The 26,042-nt window shown below is 40.4% G+C and overlaps 2 protein-coding genes across 7 annotated transcripts in view; one reads left to right on the top strand and one right to left on the bottom strand.

The window, feature by feature from the left end:
* The window catches only part of pard3ab (par-3 family cell polarity regulator alpha, b), a 285,627-nt gene that overhangs the window by 238,430 nt on the left and 21,155 nt on the right, over positions 1–26,042 (bottom strand). For all 6 annotated transcript variants that reach the window (XM_085439578.1, XM_085439579.1, XM_085439583.1 and 3 more), the window contains exon 2: positions 10,064–10,165. In XM_085439578.1, the coding sequence (XP_085295704.1) occupies positions 10,064–10,165 (102 nt within the window). The remainder of the gene's footprint in view (positions 1–10,063; positions 10,166–26,042) is intronic.
* LOC146687173 (uncharacterized) lies at positions 13,465–14,259 on the top strand. Its single transcript, XM_085439586.1, has 2 exons — positions 13,465–13,736; positions 13,855–14,259. Exons 1-2 carry the CDS (start codon positions 13,548–13,550, stop codon positions 14,176–14,178), a joined length of 513 nt encoding a protein of 170 aa, XP_085295712.1. The 5' UTR covers positions 13,465–13,547; the 3' UTR covers positions 14,179–14,259.

Below are 26,042 nucleotides of genomic sequence, written 5' to 3'. Positions count from 1 at the left end.
CATCTGTCTGCAGAGCACAAGAGGTGGGCTGTTTGAAACATGACCAGGCACAGCAGCGGAAACACACCTCCGAAGTTTAAACAGCTCTAACATTTGCAACATTTCTTCTGTTTAAACAAGTACGTCTGCTACGGCTATTAAACGCGCTCCAAACAACGAGCTTAAACGGTTTACAAAGAGGGAGAGAGTAAGTGCTTGTTAAGACAAACATGCTAAACTCCGCACTGATGGCAAGCCAAGTGGATGTCATCAATCCAGCAAGTACGCGTAAATTCATTTCATAAAAGCTTCGTGTTGCAAGGCGAGGTTGGGCACGACTGTTTTGACAAGACTCCAAAATAGGTAATCTGATCGATGTTAATATCACATTCATCATAGTGAAGAATCTGACTCTGATCTTTTTGGAGTCATAACGTAATTACGAAGGAACCATAAATCAGATTTCATCATAACGTCAGCAGAGAACATAAATACTGGTTCTCCATCGTGCCTGAGCATGTGGGCTTGTGTTTGGTATTTTATCTATATGTAGCGCCAAATCACTGCAACAGTCGCTCCAAGGTGCTTTATATTCAGGGCTCTCAAAATTTCAAAATCCCTGGTAGCCCTTCGGGCAGGGACTCTTCAGTTTTTGGTAGCCCAAAATAAATGTAAGTAGCCCGAATAAAAAAAAAAGAAGAAAATTTTTGATTGATGTTTTGTTTCCTTTACAATATTATACATTAAAGTATAATATTGTAAAGGAAACAAAACATTAATCAAAAAACTGTTGAAAAACAAATTACAACATTGTATAAAAATTACAATCATCAACTCAAATACTTGGTTCTAATTGAACAGAAATTTCTATGAACTTGTAAGAACTGTGTAGGACATGAATCAGTCTGTGTCAGATCCTGAATTTGAAATTTCCACTGAAGTCACGGGTAAGAGGCAAGTGGAACCAAGATCTAGGCCATTTGCTTTTTGAAGTTTGCAAAGACTGCTAAATTGTGCCAGCGGTAGTTCACTCTTTGCAACATAGTACGCTGTTCTAAACAGATTTTTCAGGTTTATTTTTAGTATGTTATTTGCAATTGGTGTTTGTTCTGGGAAAGATATTGCAGACTGAGCAATAATGCATTTCTTGCATTTCTCATGGGTTCTAATGGGGGCCTTTCTTAAAATGACTGGTCCCAGTAACAAAGGCGCTTGTCGACTCAGAAATCGAGAGAAAACCAACAACACACCCGGCAGAACATTATGTTATTTACACGGGTGCACATAAGTGGTCCGCATGTGCGCATTCGCTGTCAAAATAAAAGACGCGCACCAGATAAGAAGTTGCAACGCGCGTTTGCGTCCATATAAAAAGCACTGTTTTTGTCCGCTAGAGTGGGATTTTCACGGCACATTCTGCACCACATCTCTGTGCGTTCATCATTTGTTTGAAGCCAGCTCACCTCCTGCAACCACTTTTCCGAGAATACGCGCTTCTTTTGTGGTTCGGACTCCTTCTGATAGTTCTTTGGAGGTAGAGGAACACCAAAGTAATTGCTTAAAGGAGCTTCTTCGACATCTTTAAGAGTTCTAAACAAATGTCTGTCCTCCTCCAGAAAATCTTATGTATGCAAACACGCGTTGCAACTTCATATCTTGTGCGCGTTTTTGTTTTTGTTTTTTTGTTTTTTTGACAGCGAATGCGCACCTGCGGACCACTTATGTGCAGCCCTGGTTATTTAGCTCGTCATATTGCAGCCACAGAAATTCTTTTGTCCATGAAACCATAAAGCTGCACTTTCTTTTTGCCTTATAGTCTGATTTGTCATAACTTTTCCGTTTTGTGGTAAGCTTTTCTTTGGCTGTCACTTCTTCACCCTGACCTGTCTTATTTGGCTCAGCAGAACTAAAATATATATCCTGCTGCTTTTACACACACACACACACATAACGGTCAGCGATTCTCTGCGCGATCAACCTCTCACATGTTTAAGCTTGCTGCGGGAGATTTCACTTGTCATGTTTGCATAGTAAGCTAACGATTGATAAGACGATGTCAGAGGAATTGGTGCACAAATTATCATCACTCACAGATCAGTGCTGTCGCTCTCTATACACAGTTCGCGCGATTGCAAAGTGAAAGCAAAAAACAAGCGCAAATTCAAACGCGATTTCAATATGTCACATATTGACAGTGGCTCACCGATGCCAATGACATAATTACCCAGCTACATTTCCGAAAGAATGCAAAAGCATTGACATATATTTTTCCTTCCTACAATAGCCCGACGGGCAGGGCAGAGATAGATTTTGGTAGCCCGACTGGAAAAATTGCTAGCCCCGGGACGTCGGGCTAGCGATATTGCGAGCCCTGATATTGTAAGGTAAAGACCCCGCAATAATGCAATCACAGAACTCCGCATATAATGCATGCAGTTATGTACTGGACCTTTAGTGGCATTATTTGCACATCAGACTTCAGTAAGGAGCAGGCAGGTTAAAGAGCAACTAACGTGCGTATGACTGCGCCAGACACTGGCGCCTCTGTCGGGTGACGTCGAGTTGAGTTCAGGGCTGTTGTGCATGTGTTACAATAGCTCAATATACAGTCTGTATTATACTAAATGTATATGTTTGTATGTACTGGCCAGTATAAAATCATTTGTAATTATTCTGAATATTAATTCTGACATCTGCCAGCAAAAAACGGTCATTCAAAGTCTACTTTGTGTGTCTACTCACCTCAACACAAATGCGAAAAAAAACATTTTGACACTTACACGCAACTGAAAATAGTTAAGATACTATATTAACTTTTTGAAAAAGGCAGTCACTTCCATATATTCATGCATAGCATTTCTAGAGTTGATTGCTCTTTCTGTGTCCACCCCCTCGACTCATGCAGGAAGACTTGCTCAGAAAAATTCTGTGTCACCCATCTGATTCTGGTATAAAGTTGTCATCTTGTTCTCATTAGGAGGCTAGAAAGAGGGAAGAGAGAAAGGGAGGAGGAAGAGAAGGAGGAGGGCTAGCCTGGAATAAATGAGGTCACCACTAACACTCCCTGAGGAGGATCACTGAGGCCTGGAGGAGGGGCCCGGTCGGCCGTAGTTTGGTAAAAGTGAGATGTGTTTTAGCAGTCCAAAACAAGACAACCTCTCTGTTTGTTGGGGAAATATTTATATTATATAGTCATATCGTATTCTGCATCCTGCACTTTTAGTTTTCCACGAGTTCTTAGAGGGCTTTCTCTAGAACTAGAAGTGAACAGAAAGTACACAGAAGCTTATGCATTTTCTGTTTACAGCAGCAGCTCCAGGAGTTTGAAAAACAGGATAAAAGTCATAAACAGCAAACACGCAGCTGTATAAGTAGAAGTACACAGTTCCTTCTACAACCAGAGCTTTTTTCAGTGCTGCTGCTGACTGGCATGAAACTGACAATTGTTGAATTATTAAAGAAAACTCTCACTTGCAACCAACAGAATTTATTTCAGTATGTAAGATGCTATTTTTGTTACTTTTTAACCACCACATAGATGAGAGGTCATCTGATACATATATCTCAACCAACTGTTGTTGGAACAGCTCCACACAGGCAGTGGTCCAAACCAAAATCCGCCTCGCAGCAGCACTATCCACGGTATCCATCTCCCTATATGGTTTTTAAAAAAACAACTTTCTTTTTCATGCTCAGGTGGCTCAGATCGGCAGTATCTGTCTAAGGTTCGATTCAGAATCTGGACAAAAATCCTCCCCAAACAACAAGGCAATGAGAGTATAATGTGAGAAATACATAATCAGTTTTACTGAAAATATTTCACTACACCCTTCAATTCCCAAGCGCTCCTCTCTCTTTCCAATATGACCCGTTTCCTATCTGAGGAAAAAAAAATCTCCATACTCAGCATCAGTCAGCATCTGCCTTTAAGAGGCCTCAGAGGGGATCAGTTTCACAGCACTTCCCCATCCTAGTGCATGCACTTAGAAAAATCAATACCAACCACAGACACAACAAATACAAAGACTTTAGATCAATACGTGTAAACGCTTCTTTTTGATTTAAATAGGTGGCAGCCTTGTTTTCAAGCTATATTTATTATCATATCTTCCACCAATGGGATCATTTCTTAAATATTTAGTTCTTGCACAAAAGCTATTAAATATATTTTTAATAGTGTCAACATTAAAATCTTAAATTATGCACAAAAAAAAGCTTCAAAGAAAGTAACACTAAGTAATTTAGTAGCAAGCCCTGCAAAGGCATGAATGACAGTCAGCACACTTGCTCACAAGGATCATATTGCTCCGATTCCACACATGCACACACACATGCACGCGCAACGCCAACTGTGAGTGGTAGCCTGCTCGTCTGTTGATATTCTGTGACAAGATAAACAGAAGACTGATGGAGTGGTTTTAAGAAACTTCTCTGGGTTTATTTAACCCAGCGGCCCCTCCTGTCTGTGTCTATTCGTCTCCTACACGGGAAGACGCTTCTATATTCAGCTCAGACTAAGATATCGCCTGGATCAAAATCAAAAACATGCATAAGGCAAACTCAAGCCAGAACTAGTATACAAGGAACATCACTCGGTCTTTCTGTTCAGTGTATCGTATTAATCAAAACATAACAAAACGTACAAAAACACTCAAACTTTTCCACATCCAAGTTAAACACCGATGCAATGAAGACGCTGTGTAAATTTAACATGTTTGAAGAAGGCACAGATGTCTGCACACGTACACCCCGACACACGGAGCTAAATATTCAGTGCGCCTGTCACAGAGCCAGACACCATGCTGACCGGGGCCAGACGTGTCAGCGATGGAGTGAAGGCAAGCGCAGCTGTGCGGCACACCCTGACACCACACACGCTCAGAGGAATGTGGTGCTGGCACAGCCCAGGTGCCGTCACTTAGGGTTGTGACATCGCTGCAGGAGTTTGTGTAGGGACAAGTCTGTCATCAAGACTCCCGGGGTACGTCGGTGGGTGCGCGTCAGAAGAGAGCAAAGAGAACTGGATGACAGAAGGTAGCAAAGATATCCGAGTGTTCGCATATGAAGGTCCAGTGTCCAGGGGCAGGATGGGAAGCTTTAATCTAGCATATTTTCGTTGGGCTCCTGGAAAAAAAACAAAAAAACAATGCAAGCACGAGGGGAAGATATAAGGTGGGTAAGAGTGTACGTGTGTGTTGCAGTGCAGAAGAGTGTGTGCATGTCTTAGGTAACTATTAATGTACTGCCCCTGGACTTTAGACAACACAATAAAGATTGGTGAGGATGATCAAAGTATTTTTACGTTGCAGGCCAAACCTTAGCACGTACACTGTGTCTGCAGGTGACTACTGTACAGCTGTACTTATCTATCGTAAAGTAGCAGAAAAATTTCCACCTTTATGTAATCCAATCAAAGCAAGACGCTTCATGATCTCCATTAGTAACAATGTACAGTGTTGGGTCGCCCGAGTGAAAAAGAAGTAGTCCATTTTTTAATATATATATTTTTTTTTTAAGACTCCATTATTATTCCAGTTTTGCTTCACCTATCATGCTTTCACCACACATTAACTACCACACCTCCATATGGCTAATAAACATGAACATGAAGGGGAGAAAGGGAAGAGGGAGCCACAGCACAAGACTAGAAAGAGAGAGCAAGAGAGAGATTTGGTTTCTATTTAATAATTAGCTCATTCACTTGCAATTAATATTGTTCCTTGACTGAGTAATTTAAATACATTAAGCACATATAGTACAGTAATGCTGTACTGAGAACAGGGAGGCTGCAGACAGTATAATTAATACTGCCCTCTGCCACCCCTGGAGGTCATCGGCAGATCCTCCTGTCTCAGTAAAACCTGGGCCATCACAGCACTCCGTCCAGCACCTGTTTGACCCGCTGCCCTCTGGTAGGCACCTCAGGTCGATCAGGTCCCGCACCACCAGTCTCACTAACAGCTCCTTGCCCTGGGCCTAACCCTAACCCCACCCCAGCCCACTCACTCACTGCACCACTCTGAGCCATGATCCGAGTAACCCACCTCGCTCGGGTCACTCACACATGGACTCTAGTCAGGCTTTTCTTTGCACTACTTCCAAGCACTTTGCAACTTGTTCTCTAATTTGTGCCCTTCTCTTATTTTTCTATGTATCCCTCTTGATTATATACATTTCCCCTGCTTGCTACTTATTCTTTTTGTCTACTGTTTATATTTTATTCTGGCACTGTTGGTGTGGATCACCCACAATTTCATTCCACATGTACAATGACAATTAAGGGTTATTCTGTTCTATTCCAGTGAATGTCCCAAGTAATACCATTTAAACCATCCAGCCAATCAAACAGGTATCTTCTATGACTACAAGCAATGACTACTAACTGAATTATGAACTATAAAGAGAGTCAGCAGCCAAAGTAGATTCTTAGTTATTGATGTTGTTACAGTTCATAGAAAATATGGTATGAAGGGGGGGAAAGGAAGGAAGTCTGATGAAAGAAGGAAAAGATGGCATCTGAAAAAATATTCCCTCTGTGTGAGTTCAAACTGCCACTTTTTTCTGGCAACGATGATACTGACTGTACTGTGTTAAATACACACTTTATACTTAAAGGTGCTTCCACAGATACAGACACAAACACTCGGTAAAGTATTAAACTGTGTTGTATATACTTGTATTCCCCAGATGAGCACTACACGCAGCCCATTTCATTCCAGTGTAAGCTAATAAAAGTGTCCTTGTGTGATGGGCCAGACATTCCTTCCAGTCTTTAAAAAGCTCCTGTGCAATGGCAGAGATGAGTCACAGCTGCCAGGAGACCACCAGTCATGTTCAGTGGGACACACGGAGTCACTCACACTCATGCATGTTTTATGTCCCTACGTTTCCCCTCTTTTCTCGCGCTAAGTGTACATGAATGTGGATCAGTGTAAAAAGCACATCAGACTCTTCCTGTTAGAGTGTTAAATCTACACAAATCCACAGTTTTCAAAAAACTAAAAACAATGGGAGAACATTTAAAACTATTGATGACAAATTTAAATTTAAAAGTAAAAATATTAAGGTTCACTGACATCGCTGGTACTTGAAAGAATGTTTAGAAAGCTGGTTGTGGTGCTGTTTCACATCCTTATAAGGGATATTTCTTTTGGTATGAGCGCCACTTGATAAAGCCACATTATAAACATAAGCAATTTATATTAAAAAGAATTGTAGCATCTGTATTAGCTGTGTAACATTATCACTTTGTCATCATCATAAATAATTACACAAAAGGAAGAGCATCTCTTCAAGCGCTCACTGGGCTAATATAGAAAGGATAACATCTCGTTACAATGTCTCGTTCTGCTGTTTAATGTTCTGCTACTAGGGCTGCCACAAACGATTATTTTGATAGTCGACTAGTCACCGATTATTTTTGCGATTAGTCGACTAATCAGATCATCATCCACTGGACGTAAAACTACAGCTTATATAACTATCATTAGCTTACAGCTTTAAGCTTTTAAGGTGCTAACTAAAAATAAAGACAAGATGATAGTTTATTCAATTTTAATGAAATTTGCAGATTGTTTCGGTAAAGTTTAATAAACTCCTTGCTATCTAAAATATAACAGGACACCGGAGTATATTCTCCAGCATCTCACACTTCTGATAATCAGCTGTCTGCTTGATGTTTATTCAGCTGTGTAAAAACTATAACTTTAATCTCAGCCAAACCGATTTACTCAGGAACAAATAAAATACTTAAAAAAAAAAAAAAAAAAGCCAAACAACAACATTTTTAATTTATCTAAGTGACTCATATATATTTAACCTGAGTCGCGAAAGACGGCGGTGGGTTTGAAAACAATTTGCCGGGAGTCCGGTGTTCTCACGGCGCTAGTGACCTAGCCCCCGGCTAGCTATCGAGCTAGTGGGTAACAGACGTCTCCGAAAACGTCGGAGCGTTTTTGAAAATATGTGGTGTCCTGATAAACTGAGCAGATATTTGAGGTTTACACAGCTACATTCTCGCCTGAAAATATGTTAAACGTTTATTTTGTGACCCAGAAAGAATAATAAGAGTAATATTAAAACTAACTAGCTACCGCCATTGTTGGAAACTAAGCTGGGCCGCGCTATGAATTCTGGGACACAGCTACTTCTTCTTCTTCGGGGTTTAACGGCAGCTGGAATCCTTGTACATGCAGTGCTGCCATCTTCTGTTTCAGTCCGTTATTACACTCTTAAATCCTACTACTTATTCCTGCGTCTTTTGCGATCTTACAAAGCTTCAAACGACGCATCGACTATTAAATCAGTCGTCGACGATTTTGATAGTCGACGTAATCGTGACTAGTCGACAAATCGTGGCAGCCCTATCTGCTACATTACATTAAACGGGTGCTTCTGCTCTTATGGCTGATGCCTGTGTACGTTCAAACTTTGTAGAAAAGCAAAACATCCACCCGCAAAGGATTTTGTGTCATAGCGGTGAGAGTGATGCAGATGTGTGTCAGCGAGGCTGACAGGTTGTCATGTATGAAATGTACGCACACTCTTCTGCGCGAAACGCCTGCAGGGACCAATGAGAGCCGAGCATATAAGACCGAGGGATGTGAAAAGATGAGCATGATGACAGCTCGTAAGGGTGCACACATAAACACATGAACTCACAAACGTGCAGATAAACACTGAGGGATGAGGGCTTATAAACAAAGGTTGAAAGGGTTGCATGAGAGAGTGTGCGCCACAGAAAGCACAAAGACTCCTTTGAGCCACTGACTGTAGAGCAGATGGGAGAAGTTAAGTAGATCCTGTGCACCTGAAATCTCAATTCTTACTTTAACTTTAGCTGGAGTTTTCGTGTTTGGGTCGCCAAAGTTCTACCAAATGTTACGACTTCTAAAACTGTTAGCACCTTTGGAAAAATCAGCTCTTCATCTTTGAAAATACAATCAGTAGTTTTTATCTATGTGCAGAAGTCTGTTTCCAGTGGAATACCTCACAGAGACTCTCGATATATTTTCAGATTACTGGCCAAATGAACCGCTTAGAAATAATACCTGGCATTGATTGGCTGAAAACAAATGAGTGCAGCGAATAGAAGTGGGAGATCCAAATATCGATAGCGTCGATACCAATCCTGGTATTGGTACTGGATCAATACTGGCTCAAAAGGATTGATACTTTCTATCCTTTAAGTTTAGTATGTAGGCCACTGAATTGTGCAATTATTATCATTTTTTAAAATGAAAATGTACTTAAAATTTTCACTATAAAAATGTTGAGTTGAGTGTCGCATCTATTTTTTTATAGCCTAGAGCACATTTAAACGACAGAAGTCGACCCAAAGTGCTTCACAGACGGGCAGATTTACATTCCAGGTCTCCAAAAAACTATATAAGAAGTAGAAGGGGTTTTGTTGCATTAATTATTGTAGAAAGTCAAAATCACAGGGATTTAGTAGCCGTTAAAATGTGTTCAGAATTTGCAAGTCGACGATCAAACTCATAAATCATGACACACTCTCCCAAAATTGTCGCACACCACCAGTGGCTGAGACGCTGCTCATGAATAACAGCAGTAAAAAAATGTTTCAGTTATCTATACAAATATCTTTTTTTCTGGACCAACTTTTTTGTCCTTCATTGTTCTTTTTTTGGGATTTTTAACCATAACACCCCCACCAACCACCATGACCTGAATCAGAATGGCAACACAGTCAGGGAGGTTGGAGTTTATGTGCACGCACAAATGATGAGTGCCTAGTTTGATAGCTGTAGACTTTGGGAAGAAAACAACTGAATATTTACATTCCTGACCTCAGAAAGTCGTGGTTCAGGAGCTCTAAAGTAAAGCACACTGCTCGATCTGTTTAACTTAGATTTACCAAGAGATAGGCGAGGCCATGTAAATATATGGGGAGCGTTCAACTGATTAAAGAAATGGTTAACGACGGCATTAATGAAAATCCAGAAACCGATAAGAGGCGCTTTGGTGCACAACAAAATCTCTTATCTGTCTGGTCAGTGAGCACTTCCTGTGCTTTGGAAAACAGAAAAAAAAAGAAAATTTTAAAGACTTCATGTCTACTCACCCTGTCTTTGTCATCAGCCACATCGCAAAGCACATCATCCAGGTCGAGGATTCCCCCATCACCATGCTCCAACCGGTGAACCTGCAGCCAGTAGCTGGCATCCTGCAGAACAAGGAGGCAACAAGATGAAAATCAACAGTCGTTTTAAAATGACCCGACACATGAAAAAGTGTGGCAGCAATTGTAAGAAGATGCATATATTCCAAATGGCCTTCAAGACCCATTTTATTCATTTTATATTTTAAATACAAAGAAATGAGTACATACAACCTTAAAGCATAAACATCATGAGAACTGATAAAGGGTTTCAGTAGAAAAGTAGACATGACTGAAAATCCCTCGAAATCTCTTTGGAGCTTACACGAGTCCACCAGCGGACACTCCAAACACTTTGACATGCCGCTCATCACATCATTGTTGGCTCTTTAAAGCAAGACTATCACAGTCATCGAGACCTGCGAGGAATGCCACCCACCATTACTATATAATCAAGCTCAATTACGTGTCAAAGTTTCTGACATGAAAAGCACACGCAGAGGTCACGCTTGATTGAAATAAGTGGGAATAAAGGCAAGGGTGCATGAAGGGTTAAGAAAAGAGAGGGGAAAGAAAAAGACACTGTACAATTATAGAAAAATGTAGCTTTACAATAACAATAAGGCAGGGATAAAAGGTAGAGTATTACCGCCATCACGCAGTTCTAAATAGGAAATCCAACTCCCAGATGATTGTAAAGCCCCCTCCCTGGGTCTTGACACGCAAAAACATGTGCACATGTAACTTGCTCCAAGCTAAACGGGAGAACGAGTCGAGTGCACATGCATGGAAGTGCCCAGTGTCCTGGCATCATTTGACAAAGTATTAACTTTTGAAGTGACTGTTTGACTTCGTCCCACACACACAGCAGCCTTGAGGGTTACAGCCTCATTACCCACTTATACAGTTCCACTCCACTGCAACACACGCAGCTCACTGCAAAAGGGCACCAGACGCACGTCTGATGTGTTTAACTGGCAAACTAATACTACATGACAGGCCTGCCTCAGAGAAGGAAACTGATTTTTTGGGGGGAAAATGCAACTATACAGCAATGATAGTTTTGATAGTCTGAGTCTAAATGCACTCAGTGAAAACACGACAATTCAAACAGCTGCATTAGTATTTTTCATGTGTTGCTCTTTTTTAGCTTCCCTTTAACTCACTCACTCGCTGCTGTGACAGATGTCATAGTTTATTACAGCCAGTGTCACTTTGTGCAACCCCACACACAAAGACCCTGTGGATTCTAAAGGATGGATCTCAGACACAAACACACAAAACATTTAATGTCAGCGATTTTATAAAGGAAAAAATGATAAAGAAGTTTGGCCAGACCAGACTTTAGTAGTGATTGAACCGTAATCATTAACAGTGAACCACCCTAAAGCATCACTGTCTCAGAAACACTAGTTTAAAAAGTAATGGAGACCTCAAACACAAAGACGGTTTGTAACAAAATGAAACTTGAAGTTTATTAGGAACACTCTGCTGTATGCGACTATAAATAAAAGATGGAAGTTCTGGAAATCAAAGCTAAGCTGTAAAACTTATCTGACACAGAAAAGCAGTAGCCAGCAGTCACCAGAACTACATCTGCAAACAAGCCAATGCAAACAAATTACTGTAGGTTTCTGTGTGTGCTCAAGAACTTTTTTTTTTTTTAATTTATCGCTGCCTGTTATAACTGAAAGCATTCAGTCCAAAGTATTCATCTGAAACAGAGCCAGCATGTCCAACTTTTGTGTTTGTTGTGGGAAAGAAAGCCACAAACCACTGCCTTTAAGCCAGTTCAGCCAAAACACATTTTACTGTTTTGTTTTCAATCAACTGGGGCGTCTCCCCAAAAACCATAAAATCTAAGCACTTTGATTTATTGTTTATGATTAACAATGAGTGAGCGTTCAAGAATGGCTTAAAAAGCCAGGATTTTACCTACTTTACAAAAACTGTTACGTCAATTTGAGAATGACCCCGATAACCCATCAGCTTATTAGAATATTTATATACAATGTATCTAATGCACTTTAAGATAATAAGGATGCAGATTTAAAAAGTAATACTAATCCAGCCTGCTCTTTAGTTGAGGCTTTAAGAAGATAGTCACCAGGTTTGGGCACAAAGAGACTTTAAAACTGATGTGTGCGTTTGTGTGTCGTTCTGTGGTGCCAAGTTCATCGCGCAAAAATAGCTCACAGCAAAATGTCACAGTGCCAGACTTAAGACAAGGGACTAAGTCACATAGTAAACAATGTTTCAACATAACAGCTCTCTGATGGGTATTACAACTTTCTGTGCACATCATCCCTCAAACTGTCTCGCTCGACTTTCGGAGAGAGAAAAACAAAACAAAACATTACAAACAAGTTAATGTGGCATCTTCTTTCTCACTCTAGTTTGATCCCTCTGGGCCTCATTGAGATTCTCACGACATTATTCTGCTGAAGCTCTCTGCTAAAGAAAGGAGGACCGATCTAAACTATTAGAGCCCTCAACAGTCCAACAGCAGACTTGAAAGGAGGCCAAGGCAAACAGGTTGGCAGCAGGGGAAGCCCATCACTACGTTTTAGCGAGACAATGCCGAGTCGTGAGCACCAAGATCTCCCTGACACCGTGAAAAGGAATGTCTGGAAGTGCCAGTGTCCACAGTTGAGAAGTATTCAAATGGTATTACACAGTCCTGAGTGTACTGACATGTGACAAAGACACTGTATGCAAAGTTGTGGACGCAGACTAACTCGATGTATTTCGCAAGATACTCTACAATATGTTACAATTTTTAACTATAAAGGGAAAAAAGCCTGGAAAAATGCTGAATCATTTAATAAGATATAGATTTTTTTTTTTTAACATTTGATCTCTTACAGCATAAATAAAGCCGCCTGTTTAACAGGAAGCCATCAAAATGATGTGAAATATAGGCCTTAATAAGCTTTTCAATAACAAATCTTTCAAGGTCTTACACGATACTATTTTCACACAGTCCCAATAACACATTTATATGACATAAATTGCATCACATGTAGCAGCCTTGGAATTTGTCCAGTACAAGAAATGTGTGAGGAGAAAGTGACATTTGCATGTAAGGACAAGAAAAAGAAAAAACTATGTTTTAATACTTTCAGTGCACAACTTCTCACGCACAGCGTGTTAAACAAGAATAGCAATAAGGTGAATAATACACGCAAATAAGGGCTGTGTTTTTACTTGATGGTAGTTATTTTAATTTTGAGGACATTAATGAAACTATCAGGACAAACTTTTGTTTGTTTGTTTAAATGAGGAAACTGTATTCCTGAGCTGAAGTAACAGCATCAGTCCAGAACTCTACAGTACTTTTCAAATCAAAGCACCAAACTGTTGTCCAGCATACAAAACAATACGTGGATTTATCGTAGCAACACTCATTCTGATCACAGCAGTGTGCTGTACGAGACTTTGCACCACAATGTCTCTGGAAGACCTCAGCGTATACTTCGAATCGGACGAGAGTGACGACGAGGCCAAAAAACTCTGGAGTTACGGTGAATCTGACGACGAAGGCAGCGAGGCGAATTACCGGGATCTTGTTTGCCTGCATGACAATCTGGTGAACTTTGAAAACATCTACTTAAACAACGCAATTATAGACATGGAGGTAAGGTTATTTTAGGTGATTAAATAGTGTTATAGCTGAAACATTGAATAGCTTTGTATTTTATGCCACAATAAATGATAAATGATGTTGGTGGCAGAAACGATTTCTTTATTTTTAGCACTACTTGGTGAGTGAGGGTGGACAAAGCTTTGAAAATGACAGCAGAGACTCTCCAATCGCTCTGATTCAAAACTATATGGAAAGCACTGAAGAGCTGTTGCCCAGCAGTTCCTCCTCATCACCTTCTGTTGTACCACCTGAAGCTGCAGCGAGCCCAGACACAGATGACTCGGAGAACTCTACTGTGAGGTTGCTCCAAGTTTTAGAAGATTTTACCGAGGTGTTTCAAAACATGCTCGCCTCATTCTCCTCCACTTCATCAGACTCAAGTGAGTCAGATTTACAGGGGACCAACTGGGATGACATAGACTCCTCGGAATGAAAATCTAGAGCGCCAACCTCGATGGTGTGAGCAATTATCCAATAAACAAGTGCATCATAGTCTTCATGCCAATTATTTTATTTCTGTAGGAAGTACAGAAGTAATTTTTTTTGTAGCCGGGTTAAACTATAAACATTTTATTTATTCCATGGCCAGAAGAATTAAAAAACCCCAAAATGAGCCAATGACACTCAGATTTTAACAAACTCAGTCCAGATTTAACCAGAAAAGAGCTTTTAGAGCTTTATTTGATGGTAATGGTTTTAATTTTGAAGAAATTAATAAAACTATGGACAAAATTAAAGCCATAGAGTTTTTGTTGTTTAAATTTTGGCTAAAGAGGGTTATGTGTTCACAGTTCTCACACAGAAAACAATCTATGCTGTTAGGTTAGAGGCTTTAGCACAGATTACCTGGTATTCAGGCATTTTGTGACATTGACACTGTTTACTATAGTTAGGAAAAACTCAGTGTGTCACCTGACCGCAGATACCAACTTGTCTTCAGTGGCACAGATTAAAAATGTTCTAGGTACATGTAAACTTGTGAAACTGAACTGTGTTGACCTCGGGGCTGAATGAAACCAGTTCTCAAATGTTCACTCTCTATCAATCATCCCTTTGTTGCGCAGATCATAAAGAGGTTTTTTGGGGGTGAATTTTGAGCCAAAGACACTCCTATGTGCCTTAAAGAAACGCAGCATTGTTCTGCCAGATCCAGCCTTCTGCTACAGTGTGTCAGAGCTTGTAGACACTCTGTGTTCTTGCCAAAGGTTTGGGTTTTGTTATGATCTCTTGCAGTGGTTATGCATTACTGTGCCACAAAAGAGACATGACAAACTGTAGGTCATGTTCCCACCTACTCCTGTATTTACCACCAGTCTGCTCTTCGTCTTACTGTAAATGAGGTCTCTTTTTTGTTTTTAAACTCCCTTTTCAGTAAGGGAACACTCGCCTGCAGTGTTCCCTTACTGGGAATCCTCTACACATCTATCCAACTCACAAAGCCTACGGTGCTGGATCAGTGCAGATCCAAAAGCATTTGTTGTGTCAACTTTAATTTGCAAGTTGAGTGTGACACCGTTTTGTACTCTCCAGAGAGCTTCCCCGTCACTAAAAAATGCATTTCGCTGCAGTCTTCTCTCCTCCTCCCTTTTAATTTAGGAAGATGGGGCAGAGGAAAGAGCTGTGAAGCACAGAAGATCTGAAAGAATATTTAAGAGCATGTAGATTCTAAACACAGGCCAGATGGAGACCTGGGGAGGAAGTCACTTAAAGGAAATGAGATGGTGGAAGCTCCCAAAAATCAAGACAATGTGACACTCATCTTATGGTGAGGGCAAACACATGCTTTATCCTCACAGCAGGCTCCACTAATGAACAGTGGATTAAGAGCACACAGTGGGGTTTTTGTCACTTAAGTGGTGCATGAATGTGTGCACGCTCAACTCACTGTAGTTTCCCTGACCTTGGCATTTCACAACAGCCAATAAACCTCACTTACTTTATCGGTTCACCCAGTTTAACTTTCTGTATACGGTATTTTCCTTTTAATAACAAAAGGACTCTGATTCATGCGTGTAGCTTGCAAAAGTCAGAGATCTCTTTCGCTGTAATTGAATTAGCGTCTGAAATTAAAAGCTAGATTTTTCATCCACACTTTCGGATTTTTCCAGATTGTTCCAAACCAAAAATTACAGGACTCAAACCTTTCGTGAACCACAATCCGTAACAAACAGTTAACACTGGTCCAATAACTAGAAGTGGTCTTGATTACTGGTGTGAAAACATGTCTCAGCGCAGACTCTGTAACCTATTCCAGAACCATATCAGGAAAGGTTTTTAAAATAAAACTTAATAATGCAAAAACTTTATAAAAAAAAAAAAAGGAAAAACTTGAGAAAAACAGTATTGAGAAAGAATAAGCAGGAGAGTACACTGACTGTATAATGAGTATATTGCCTGAACTTGCTCCCAGTAACACAAATTGCATAATATTTCTATACAAGCAACAAACTTTTCCATTATTTTTCTCTATTATTCAAAAGGCAGAAGGGTAACATATAAAATAATAGAATAATAGCCAATATAGGTTAAGTATCATGAAACACAAGGGAGGTCTTCCTCCCCAATGTCCCCAAATGGTTGCTCAAAGATCATGATCAGATCAATGGTGCTCCTGTTCTAACAGGGTTGTGTTTTGTTTTGTTTGTTTTTTCCCCCTTGGAATATAAACCTTCGTATGATGACACTTGCTGTGAACTCAAAACTGAATTAAACTGAATTGAGCTGAATTTGAAGAATTGCATGGAAATAAACTGGAGTTTACAATCAGGGGATGGATATGTGCGATAAGCAGGACAAAGCTCCGCCTCCTTTTAACGTTTGAATAAATATATATTTGCACTCATGTTGGTACAAGACGTGATGAGGTAACCTTGCTGTGATATGTGAAAAGGAGCTAAGTACTAATCTGTTTTCTTTTTACTGCTCAAGGAAGGACTATTGTAGTAATAAGCAGCTCAGGCTGACAGTAAAAATACAAAGCGGGTTACTGCTGGAAGCACATGCTTATTTTTTCAGGCAAACCCTCCCTGGATAAATAAAAGTTTCCTCAAGACTGTACAGAACATCTTTATAAGAGCTGTGATTTTAAAACCTTAAAAACAAAACATGCTTACAACAATCTGAGTGGTGACTTTCTCCCTTTTTTTAAAAAGGAGAAAAGGTCACCTTGTAGATATTATCACCCATCTCAATCTTGCAGACAAACAATGTGAGTGCTCTGTTCATGACGACTGACAAAATCCCCTTTCAATCACATCTGTTGTTCGGATGTGTACACAGCCACGGTAGGGCAGCACACTGTACGTTTCCTGGATTGTAGGGTCAAAGTAAGGCTGGCGTAAGGTACAAAAGACCCTTTCATTCAACTACAATGACATCAGTGAGAAGAGAAACAGGAATTGGAAAAAGCCACTAAAGTGCTACGCGATGTGTGTAAAACCGCAGACAGACGTGTGCACAAACGCACACCGATACGCGTGTGCGAGTGTAAGGACTGTGTGTAATCTAATAATACATTTTATTAGCTGTCAGTTTGACGTCGAGTACACTTTGGGTTCGATTTGAACGAGTGCCCTGCTGGGCTCCACTGAAGTGAACACCAACACTAACATTATTAACTTTACCAGTGCACTTGGACCATGCTTATCATTTCAAAGCCTCACTCGTGCTTTGATATTAATCTTTTAACCCCTGAGTTGTGTTGCCATTGGCTTTTCTTTCTCATTGTTTGGGGGTCCCAAAGACCAACCCACTACCCATGTCAAAATAATAAGAGCCATTTTTCTCCTTTCTTTTGTTCTTACCATCCAATAAAACCCATTATGTGTTGTAATAAGATGTTTTCCACAAACTGGGCTTGTTCATTTGATAATTCAGCACTTCTTCCCCAAATTTTTTGCAAGATACATGTCCTAGGGAGTTGCATGATATATGTAAATACATGTCCTCAAGGTTTTCAGAAAGCTTTGATGACATCACTCTGACTGGTGCTGTCCTCTTCAAGCACCAACCATTCCTTCTGCTTTATGTGTCAAGACTCAGAGCTCAGCATGTAGTAACAGACTAACTAACTGTGGTCTTCACATATAAATATTCATTCTGAATGGAAAGAGGTGCAGATAATGAAAAGGTTAGGTTCTTCTCTGTGCACTCGCTCACTTCCTGAATCAGAATCACTTCATTATGATCTTGATGACAAATGCCATAGTTTACCAGTAAATTTATTTAAATAAAACCTGAACATCACTTCCTATAATTAGACACGCATGAGCATAGAGCGATCACCAAAGGTCAACTACAGCAATGTCTTGAATTATGTTTCTTATCCATTATACCCTGTGTCAAAGTCACTCCTGGGGCACCAACACCATCACTCTTTGTCTTTCCATTCAAATCCACTAATGTTAGTCTTTGTCTCAGGAACTGAAACGTAGGGATAATAAACTGAGAAAAGACAGAAATGTTGCTGAGCCATACACAGAACAATGTTGCCATTCAAAGAAACACTCATATCTGATCAAAACAGGCAACCACTTGACAGCATAACGTATTACTCTCCAAAAATAGTCAAAAATTACACCATCTGGGAGCAAACATTAAAACTAGGCAGGTAGGATTAATCAGCAGACTTTATCCAGCGCATTAAGCTTTAAAAGAAACCAAACAAAGGTATCTTTATTACAGCATGTGTGAACCACTGCTCCGAGTCGTGCAAGGAGAGCGCTCTCGGTCTTATAAATTACTTATCTGATTAACAGAGGGGGGGAAAAGATACCTGTGCAAAAATGCAAAAGAGGATTTCACATGCAATCCAAAGAGAAAGACGCAGGAGATTTACGCCTGTAGCCTAATTAATTTAATGAATCATGAACAATCATTAAGCAGACTGCATCTTTTAATTCCTCACATGCAGCAAAATCCAAAGAAGCCCGAGAGGAAAGAAGAGTAAATGGAAATTGTGGCTCATGAGAGCCACAAAATCAGAGAAATGTGAAGTTCACTCCAAGTGCCTGCAAATCCCACTCAAATCTTTGGAGTAAAAATTATTTTTTTTTATTTTAATCTGTTTCAAAAATAACAGAAATCAAGCAGTGGAAGAGTGTGCAGTCAAATCCATGAAATGAAAACGTGGTTTTTGTCATGTATTTGACAAATCACAAGTTACTTGTAGTATATAAGGTGCAAAATGGGGGGAAAACGCTGCAAACTAAGCCATTTTGTGTGTCACACAAAAATATACACACACATACTTGAGTTCAGTTGACCACAGCATTGTAGGCAAAGCAGACTTCAGGCCTTCATTATGATCAATTGAATGCATTGTCTTCGAGCTCATCACTATAATGACCTTCACACTGGTTGCACGTTAACAAGATAAGGCCAAAAAATAAATGAAAAATCAATGGAACCACAGGGAATGCTGGGAGCAAAGGTTTTCACGTTAAACTCGAGTGAAAGGAGATAACATGCAAAAGAATTTGATAATCTCAAAGTACCAACAATTATAAAACGACAACAGCTGTTTAGTTCGGTTATATTGTCTGAACTTTTAAAACAGTCACTTTGAGCTGCTCTCGAGAACCAAACTAAGTCAGGAAAACCACACACGCTCCTTAATGATATGGATGTAGAACAACCATCTACGGTTGCAGTGTCGCTTTCTTGTACGATGTTGAGGCGAGGATTTGTCTTCCAATAGAATTTATTGATCTGATTAATTAGTCAGGTCTGCCTTAGAGTGAAGCTGCATGACACTTGATGCAAGTGAAGCTGGCACAGCTGCACTGAAATCCAATAAGCAACTTGTGGCTGCTAATAAACTTGACACGCTTTCAGTTTTTCCTGGCTCAGCGTAGGCCTTGGGGGTAGGGTGGGGGTGGAGGGTAAATACTCACGTAAGCACAGTAATGGCAGTGAGCCTGTGCTGCCTCCATAAACCCCAAACTATGTCTTTGGGTGGTGAGAAACTTGTTTTTCTTTTTTAAAATTCACCGCTGTTTACTTTGTGTGCACCTTCAAGTGTTGCTATAAAGTTGCATCATCGCCACGAGACACAAAAGAATTTCTCATCAGCAGCGTCGAGGTGATTCAGATGAGATCCCTGAAATTTCAAGAAATGCCTCACTGGGGAAAAACAGTAATCTGTCGTTGGTATTTACACTGATGGCCATGGTTGAGTTCTTAAAAAAAAGAAAAATTTCCCAGGCTGAAATATTTCGGCTATGTTTACTTTAATCCCAACAGCCCTCAAATAAAGTCATTTTCCTAAACTAAAGTCTATTTTAAAGTTTGAATACACACAAGTCAGCAGCACAGAAGGTTTCAGGAAAACAAGCTAATAAATCTCAATTTCATCAGGTTCTTTTTTTCCTGTCATGTCAACAAATTTGCCAACGTTTTACAAAAATGGCCTTAATATAGGTTCATTTTCTCACTACCAATAGCTGCTTATATTAACATTGCCTCTTACTCTTTCAGAGAGGGTCAAATATTTCACTACTCAACAACACTAACTCTTTGGTACAGTTCTGTTTGGCTGCATTTAAAACCGGAGGGTTAGTGTTACATTTAACTCCTTTTGGAACAGCACGTAGATGGTTTACAGTATCACAACTGTAATACTGTTTACTACATGTAATTTGAATTACATTTTCTAAAAACCCAACATCAATTGAAGCAGTAGGTCAAATGCTTTCTGGATAAATACTTCTTCCACTAAGCAAATCACAAAAGAAAAATCAGAACAAAATACTGATGCGATCATCTCCAACAGTTATGGGGGAAATCTGGGCCTTAAAGTTCTTACTTGAATTCTAAAAATACTTTAAAGAGTTTCCTTTTTTCCAATGCAAAGCCTTTTTGTGGTCAACCAGAGAAAGCTACACATACTAAATTAGTTTTAAGTTTGGTTTCTTTCAAGGGTCGAGAGGTAAAGTGAAGACGCACGTCGGCGTGGTGTCTAAGGTTACACCAACTGTTAGCCTGCCAGCACGTCAGCCCTTAGCCCGGCATCTCTTCATCCTACAACAACGAGGGGAACTGAAATCCAGCCCGAGTGGCGAGGAAAAAAAAACAAAAAAAACAATACAAAATCTAGACTCTTAAAATGCTTTTTCAAAAAAGCAAAGCAGAAACCTGGCAACTGTCTATGTGAGCCTGAGATGTTAAATACCCTATAGGAGACCACAAATTGACACAATGGAAGATTTTGAAAAGGCATACAAAGCTGTTCAAGAGATAATTTGCTAGGACTCGCTGGCAGACTCACTTAGCCGTCAATCGATTTCAATGTTGTTGCCAGACATGTTAATTTGTGTTTTATCATTTCCCCACCTGACTTGCAAACTTGTCATAGCACGACAAGGGATGGGAAGAGAAGAAAAGAAGAAAGATTAATATGCCCTTTATCAAGTGTCTTTCTTCCTTTGAACATCACTGCTAGAGCGAGGCAATGCTTCATTTTTATTATCCTTTTCAGAGAAAAGCACGAGATGCGCAGAAGAGAATGAAAAGAAAACCACAAGAGCAGCAACTAGTGTGACAGGAAGGAGGAGATATAATCAGAAGGTGAGTCGGGGACAAAAAGCTCAGGTGTTTGAGAAACCGGTGATGAAAAGTTCAGTTGCGACACTTGATTCTTTCTCAGCGCTGTCATCCACAACAGACCTGCTTCGGCAGGCCTCGGCACAGAACGCACAATGACACGAGACGAGTTCAATAACGTTATTCGGTGCATTTTAGGATTTCAATTGATTCCTTGGAGGAGTCGTTTTCAGTCTTTATCGTCCAGCTACAAAGGTGAAATTACAGTGACAGGAAGAAAGGGATGTGTCCCCTGAAAGGTCCTCAGAAAATAATACCCAGCGTAGGGGTGATACCTACCACCATAAATGATTAAAAACAGTAATATTTAGGGTTCCTGTTGCATTTTGGATAGCCTATTACATCTAACAACTGTAGAAGTGCAGTGTCAGTCTTGACAGACTGTTCGAGGACCTTTCCAAAGAGCAAGACACGTCAAAGATTTGGTACCCTAAAATTAAAAACCTGATTACTGTTTTCATCTAAACCAGCTCTGCTCATGACACTCCCTGCAGTAAAATGGAGCAGTTGGCAACTTTGTCATCTTAGCTTCGTCTGTCCCTCTACATGCATAGATTGAAGAGCTTGGATGCTGATAGTTGGCAAAAGATCAGAAATTGAATACAACTGGAGCCCATCCCAGTATCCCAAACATAATCCCAATCCTATCCAACAAAGGTCATTCCTAGTAAGCAGTGTGAAATGATAACACTGCAGCATTCACTACACAGTACTAAATACATGGATGCACTGAGTCGAACCCCTCTCTCTTTTTCTGTAGCGCTGAAATACAAACAGAATAAAAGATCATCCATCTAAAGAAAACGCTGGAACATACCTGACTGCCTCGGCATGACTGCACTTTGAGTCTCTTCTTGAGACCATGGTGGTGCTTCCACATTTCATCTGTAGCTTCCACTACACACCCTCCACCGTTCTTCCACTGCAAACAACCTGCAGCTTTAGCCTCGTCTAGGATCGCACATACTGGTGTGTGCATTTGTGCATCTGACATTTCGCGTTATGTTGCATGTGCAGGTCTTCTCTTGCATGTGTGTAAATGCAACCTATCCCATGAAAGGGACATGAAAGGAGACACACGGCTGCACAGCAACCTGCTTTCCTTGCTTCAGAGACTGCGTGTATCAAATTGCCACCGGTATCGCTGGTTATGGATACTCTAGCAGGGTAACAAGAAGCTGTACAGATTGAACTGCGTGAAAAATTACGTTGATAACGGAGCTTCACAAGCTGCACGCTGTTTGCATTTATACGCCTTGTTGTGACAGCCACGTCGAGCCGTGAATAATCGTTTCATGAAGCACAAATCTCTGTGTTATGGTTCGGTGTCATATAAATGACCAGAACAGACATTCATTTTGCTGTGACAGAAGTGTAGCAAACACACTTCATTTTTGAAAGACAAAACTTTTGCTTGCTAATTATATTCTGTTGTTTAAGTAGTACTGCATTTCAATGAACCCTGCGCTTTGACCCACACATCAGAAAAGCGTTCCACTCCTGCTTCTTCCCAATAAGATCAAAACAAAACCAGTAGTCATGAGGCCCAACCTTGAAAAGTTCACTTATGCTTTTATTTTCTCTACCCTCTCCCGTATAAATTAAACATCACTCTTAACTCCACTGAGTTCAAAATGCCTCTGAAACCAGCTTCACACTCGTTTTAGGAGATGATGTCACATCAACCCAGCCCTGGCTTCTCTCCATTGGCTCCATGAACTGATTTTACAGATCACTTCTAAATCATGTCTGGATCTGGGCCCAAGCTACAAAGCAAAAAACCCACTGACCTCATGTGAGCCATTTCACAGTCTTACGTCCTGAGGTGGAAGCAGAAGTGAATGTGGCGGACAGGTGCAGGAGACTCTGCAGGCAGCTGACTCAGATCAGATGAACAATCTACTGAGGCCGAACAAAGCAAAGCCATCAGGTTCAAAGCATCAGCTGCTGAAAGGCCGTCTCAGTGATCGCAACAGAGAGGTCTGTGCCACGTTTCGCTTACAAGCCTGTTTCTGTTTTACCGTTTTATATTTGGGTCCAAACGCCTTCAGTAATTGTTTCAATAAACTTTTCTAAGATGGAGTTAAAAATTAAAGACAACAAATTTGTTTCTGTAAATTCTGGCAAGGGCAAAAAAACAAACAACCTTCTGTGGTCACCACCGCCTCGTATTACAAAATCCTGTCACCACAGGCATCACTTCTGACTCCATGACTGACTGCTATCAGCAGACACTCTCGCGTTTGCTCCCGTCTGGTTTCTGAAGGAATGTGACAGGAGGATATCCTGTCTGTCAGCGGTAGAAGCCTCACAGACAAAATTGTGGCAACTTTAAAGAACCAGTTCAACCAAAGCCACTTCCTTCTAGGGCTGGGCGATATGACCCAAAATTCATATCTCGATATTTTTTAGCTGGATGGCGATATAAGATATATATCTCGATATATTTTTTTAAAGTCATAAAGTAAGAACAAAAAGAGAGTTCTTAGTCAAAGCTGTGTCCCAGATGTCACACAGGCACTTTTATTAACATAGAGCAGATTTACTCAAAAATAAATTATGAGCATTTATTAAATAATAATGCTCCATAAATAAAAGAAAACAATGTTGTTTTTGTGCATAACAAAAAGCTCACAATTGTGCAGTCAAAATGTAAACTAAAAGACGCTGAGCACAATAACAAAGACAGATTTCACAGCTGCTCTGTTCCCAACTTGTACTGCGTGACTGACAGCCTGGAGTTTGAAATCCGCTTCGCAACCACGTCTCTTAACAGGTGCCATTTATGGTCCTTATACACAGTAGGGTAATATTACGTTGAAGCACAGTACGTATCACTCCGCGAGGCTCAGCCGTAATCCTCCGACAATCCATCACGCGGTGCAGCTCCGTAGCTTATCAAAGTCGTACTAAAACATTTTTTGACAGATTGCTGAGCGCCATGTTCCACATAAAATCGGTTCGCGGCCATCAAGCACAACCAGAATTCATACATAAGGCGCGCTGTCAACTTTTGAGAAAATGAAAGGATTTTAGTCCGTGCAGCCCCTCTGGGCTGCATGGCGTTAGCGTGGTTAGCTAGCTAACACGTTGACGGCGTCCAGCCCCACACACGGGGCGATGCGCAGTAACTCGTTAACGGAGATTTGCCGTGTCCATCTTGTCGCTTCCTGCAGGTGAAGCGATGGGGGAGGAGGGGGAGTTGTCTTCAGTGAAGGAGAGAGGCGAGGCCGAGTAACGTTGCGTAAAGACGAAAGTGGACGAAAGAGAGGCAAACTTGCGGCTCCACAAGTATAATTATAACGTAACATAGACTATATCGATATAAAGGATATTGTCACATCTTATATCTCGTATAAAAATATATCGATATTTTTTAAAAACTCGATATATCGCCCAGCTCTACTTCCTTCTACCTTCCAGAACAACCTGTTTTACGCCCTCATGCGTGATTAAAAGCCCATTCTGACAGCCATAACATGCACCACATCTAATGAACTGAATGTTCTCATCTTTCCTTTTCAACCAGGAAGTATTTCTTTGAAATAAGTACTTTTACAACATTTTTTTTAAATTACTTGACAGCAGATTTGCACTACTCTGCCTGGTTTACACCCAATGTCATTTACCCATTATATTGTATATTGTATAGCTTTCTTGTTATATGTAAAATTGTATTGTATTTATTTAAATTTTTACTTTTTAATTATTTTACCTGCATTTTTTAATCACTCTTATATTTAAATGTTCATTTGCTATTTTATCTAGGGATTGAGAGTAACGTAGTTTCTATTCTCTGTATGTCCTGTACATGTGGCAGAATTGACAATAAAGTTGACTTTGACTTTGAGATATGTACCTTGTGATTATTATCATTTCATTATCAACGGGCTAATTCATTTAATATACTGGCACCCCGATGACTGGGCAAATCACCAAAAAGTGCAACATAACTGCTGAGAAATGAATACGCTGGTTGAGCCCACAATAGTAACAACTCACAGCAGATGTAAACTGCAAAGAGTGCTTTGCTATTACGCATTATGTATGCTTTGGAGACAAACTTCCCTAAACTCACATCAGGTGGGCAATATAACAATAAATAGATTAGTAAGTGGCAATAGTTATGGTGCAAAACTATGTTAAGTCTCAAAGCAGCCCCATGATGATTTCATGAAAACAGTAACTGCATCATTGCGTCAATGTTTTCAGAAACTGCTCTTCAAAGGCACGAACATTTAAAGCTCTAAATCCTTGTTAGCTCAGTCTCAATCCTGGCTTTCCCCACTCCAACACTGACAGAAGCTCAGCCAAGAAGAGCTTTGGTCATCTCCAACACCGACACATCCCAGGTTTGGATGACAAACAAACCAAAACCATGGAGACTGAAATGACATCATCGCTGTCGTTTCTCACTTCAGCCAATCAAACCATGAAATAAACAGTGGAAGGCCCAAACAGTCATTCACCACTCTTCCTAGGAAAGAGTGGCCCCAACTCCAATACGGCCCCTACACCCTCTCTCCATGGGTAGTCATAATGGGGCAGTGGAGGGTCAGTTAAGTAAGGTGGGGTGGAAATACACATTTTGGGACTTTATCAGATCCTCTACTTGGTATCTGTGGCAATATGAAGTCAAAAGCAAAGATTTTCACAGATCACATGGTTTCCATCACCAGCTGGAAAATATATCTG

Source organism: Copadichromis virginalis, linkage group LG18 (genome assembly GCF_057382275.1).
Source record: "Copadichromis virginalis isolate Kocher_CV1m ecotype Utaka linkage group LG18, C_Virginalis_male_GT1.1, whole genome shotgun sequence".
Taxonomy (NCBI): Eukaryota; Metazoa; Chordata; class Actinopteri; order Cichliformes; family Cichlidae; genus Copadichromis; species Copadichromis virginalis.
The sequence above is the reverse complement of the archived record's forward strand: the minus strand, read 5'-3'. Positions and strand labels throughout refer to the sequence as shown.

Bases quoted from the DNA above. Each gene is read 5' to 3' on its own strand.
- LOC146687173 (XM_085439586.1), top strand. From the start codon at position 13,548: ATGTCTCTGGAAGACCTCAGCGTATACTTCGAATCGGACGAGAGTGAC. The intron at 13,737-13,854 runs GTAAGGTTATTT...CTTTATTTTTAG, and splicing joins ACGCAATTATAGACATGGAG to CACTACTTGGTGAGTGAGGG.